The following is a 3,632-nucleotide window of genomic DNA, read 5'->3' as shown; positions in this document are numbered from 1 at the left end:
GATGATGGCGGAAAATTAGTAAACCGGCAAAGAGGAAGTCAGTGTAAATTTAAAACTTAAAAGTTAAAATTAAGTAAAAAATGTAGTAAAGGGAAAAAAAAAATTTTATTTGAGTGAATATTATAAAAAATTGAAATTAATGTCATAAAATTGACTTAAATTTGATCAAGTTTAAGTAAATTAAATAAAAATAGTAAATTTAATCAAATGCATACAAATTTAAAACAAAATGACATTAATCACTTAAACTTATCCATCCCGACTCAGACTCGAATATCGTTTCACCCGAATAGTACCCCGTAGAAAAACTGACAGTTTCTGTTCGTTGAGCTGACGCGTCGACTGTGTTTTAGGAGGCGACGATCCGCAAGCAAACAAGAAGGCGCTGGCTGCTTACTTCACGCGCGTTCTCTCCACGCTGGGGCTAAACCTGGAGAACAAGGCTGAGATGTACAGCGAGCCGTGTCTGAAAGCCATATTCCTGCTCAACAACTACAACTACATACACATGTCGTTACAGAGGTTACTAGTACTATTACTATTACTATTACTATTACTATTACTATTACTATTACTATTACTATTACTATTACTATTACTACAGTATTAATATTACTATTACTATTACTATTTGTTACTATTGCTATAACTATTACTGCAGCAGCAGCTTAGCAGCAGCAGCCACACCACACCACCACGATCACTATCACCACCATCAGCAGCGCACTGCTGCCACCACTGCCACCATCATACGACTGTTCCTGCTGTATTCCCCCCCCCCGGACTATCCTGCCCACGATCATTGCTGCTGGTTCCCCCCTGAGTACCTTGCCCCATCCTCACCACTGTCGCAAACCTCTAGATCGTTCCGGGTTGTTTTCTCCAAAGTACTTGATCGCCGCTCGCCAGCCGCCTCCATGCACTCGAGTACGCCGCCAGGTCTGTCGCTGTGGCTGCGCTCCTTCAATCTACGGGACTCCACCTTCCCTGGCGTGTTGTGGAAGTTGAGGCGTGGTCGAGTAGCGACAGAGTCTGCTCGATGTCTAGCGCGAGCGAGAGAGTCAGGGAAGGAGAAGACGATAGACCGTGGAACGCGTCCAAAAACCAAGCTGCGGCGAGGAAATTGCAAACTAAATGCTGCGATGTCTAGCCTCTGGCACGACCGATAGCTCACGATATAAACACTATTACACATGCGAACTCATCTACCTTGCGCACATGTATAATAATATATAGATGTCGAATAATATCTACTTTACATGAAGAATACATGTAGAGACGTAAACATATAACAGGCGTACATGCACCCGTGTCGATGTGAGGGTAAGATGTAGTGCCAAGTAGACAAGGATACTGTGCTGCCTTCCGCTGAAGGTTTCCAGTCTCTTCATAGACTGGCAGTATGGTCTCTTCTAGCTGCAGCAGGCGGGTTTTCAAACGACGTCAATATTGGACACCATGTTTGTTGTCAGCGTGTTCACTTTTTGCACAGGACTCTTGCAGCATGGTGAGAATTCTCTTGCTCCTAAAATCAAGCGTGCACATTGCTATTTAAAAAATAGTTTCAGGACATTGAAAAGCCATAGAAATGCATTGAACAACATGGTGGAATACCACTGGACCTACATACATCATATTACATGTGCACTTTATTAAGCAGGTCAGTAATACTAATAGGAAGATCACGGTAGAAACTTGTACGATGCTGCTCTACTGGTTTATTATACATTCACATATTAATCATAGTATAATAATAATATATATATTATATAAATTAATATATTATAATTAGGCCGTGGCTATGCGACCGGTTCCGCACGAGGAGCCGCTAGGCTACGCGTCCGGACATCCATCTCACACAGTGAGCTTGCGACACGTACACGCATGATTGCGCAATGGGACGCTCTGCTGATTGCTGTGTGTGTGTGTGTGTGTGAGAGAGAGAGAGAGAGAGAGGGGGGGAATTGGAATGTGTATGTGCGTGTGTATGCGTGAGAGAGAGAGAGAGAGAGCCTCAGAGAAGTGCTGTGTGAGAGAGAGAGGGCGAGAGAGAGAGCCTCAGAGAGGTGTGTGTGAGAGAGAGAGGGCGAGAGAAGAGCCTCAGAGAGGTTGTGTGTGTGTGTGAGAGAGAGAGAGAGAGAGAGAAAGACGACGAGAGAGAGAGAGGAGAGAGAGAGAGAGAGAGAGGAGAGAGAGAGAGAGAGGAAAGAGCGAGAGAGAGAGAGAGATGAGAGAGAGAGATGGAAGGCAGAAGACGAGAGAGATTAGAGGAGATGAGAGAGAGCAGAGAGAGAAAGCAGGCGAGCTTGTAACGCTCGCGTCGTGCGATGTTGGCGCTGTCAGTAGGGAGTGGTGGGTGTCTGGGGTGGGTGTGAAGAGAGAGAGAGAGAGAGAGCAGCTGTGCGTGTGTGTGTGGAGAGAGGAGAAAGAGCGCGACGATGGATGGATGAAAGGATAGACGGCAGCAGAAGGTACGCGTAGATACAATAATGTAACCGAACACAGATAGGGTTACAACGCGTCCTATGCCTTTTGTGTGAAGGAACCCCTGAGTGAATCACTTCAGGGCGGTTTGTGCTGTCGCGTTTATCAGAGACGTAGAACTTCCAAACTGGGTTTATTCTGCAACACGTTACACCGCTTATTTCGTGGAACTTTCCGCTATCCTAGAACTTACTATGTTATCAGCAATAGTCTGCTATTAAACTAATATATACGTGTTACAAAATTCGAAGCGACGAGCGGCGAGATGCGTATCATGTCACAGCTGTCAACAGAAATTGGCGCTGGAAAATCGGCCGCCTCGTTCCCCTTTTCGAATTTTGTAATACGTATATATTAGTTTATAAAGAGATATTGTGATAACATTAGTAAGTCCAGGATAGCGGAGAAAGGTTCGTGTTGAGAATACCCCTAGTCATCTTGAAAACCGCACCAGCTAAACGCCCTGAGTGATACACTCAGGCGGTTGCCTCCACACAAAAGGATAGGAACGCGTTGCGTAACCCTCTCCTTGTGACTGGTTTGGTTTACATTATCTGTATCTAAGCGTACCGTTTGCGCAAATCATTGCGTTGATACGCGAGTCGCACAAATTACTGTTGTGAGCGCGATGTCCAGGACGCGTAGCCTGGTGGCTAGGCGACCGGTTTCGGACGCAGTAGCCACTGGTTATATAATTCAATAGTAATAATGAATTAACACTGTTTAACGCGAAACACGAGTATACTCCGTTCGAACGCTGCAAAACGCGCACGAACGCGAAACACGAGTATAACCGTGGCTAAAAAAAAATGAAAAAAAATTATTTGAAGTTTACTCATGTTCTCCGTATAGTGGCAGGGGGCTATACGACTTAGCAATTCCAATAGCGTCACTAGTAGTTACCCCAGTTATGTAAGTATGAAATAATTATACAATACCATTACTAGTTGTTTGGAACGTTATTTGGGAGTTTTTGGCGACTGAGGTAATGTTTTTAGTTCTATCTCAGCCAAAGGGCGTTTGACCCGCCGTGGTGTTGTGAAGTTGTTTTTACTGTCTGACAGTTGTGTTTTATTTGAATAGGATCACGCGGTTCCTCCCTGCCCGCGCCTGCGGTGATAGATTTCCGGTGTTTGTTTTGATGTCAT

The 3,632-nt window shown here is 44.7% G+C and overlaps 1 protein-coding gene across 1 annotated transcript in view; it reads left to right on the top strand.

The window, feature by feature from the left end:
- Positions 1-3,632, top strand: part of LOC106809907 (exocyst complex component 7-like) — a 19,355-nt gene that overhangs the window by 6,524 nt on the left and 9,199 nt on the right. The window contains exon 2 of the mRNA XM_014813145.1: positions 354-529. Within this exon, the coding sequence (XP_014668631.1) occupies positions 354-529 (176 nt within the window). The remainder of the gene's footprint in view (positions 1-353; positions 530-3,632) is intronic.

Source organism: Priapulus caudatus, unplaced genomic scaffold, assembly GCF_000485595.1.
Source record: "Priapulus caudatus unplaced genomic scaffold, Priapulus_caudatus-5.0.1 Scaffold395, whole genome shotgun sequence".
In the NCBI taxonomy this organism is placed as follows: domain Eukaryota; kingdom Metazoa; phylum Priapulida; class Priapulimorpha; order Priapulimorphida; family Priapulidae; genus Priapulus; species Priapulus caudatus.
The sequence above is the reverse complement of the archived record's forward strand: the minus strand, read 5'-3'. Positions and strand labels throughout refer to the sequence as shown.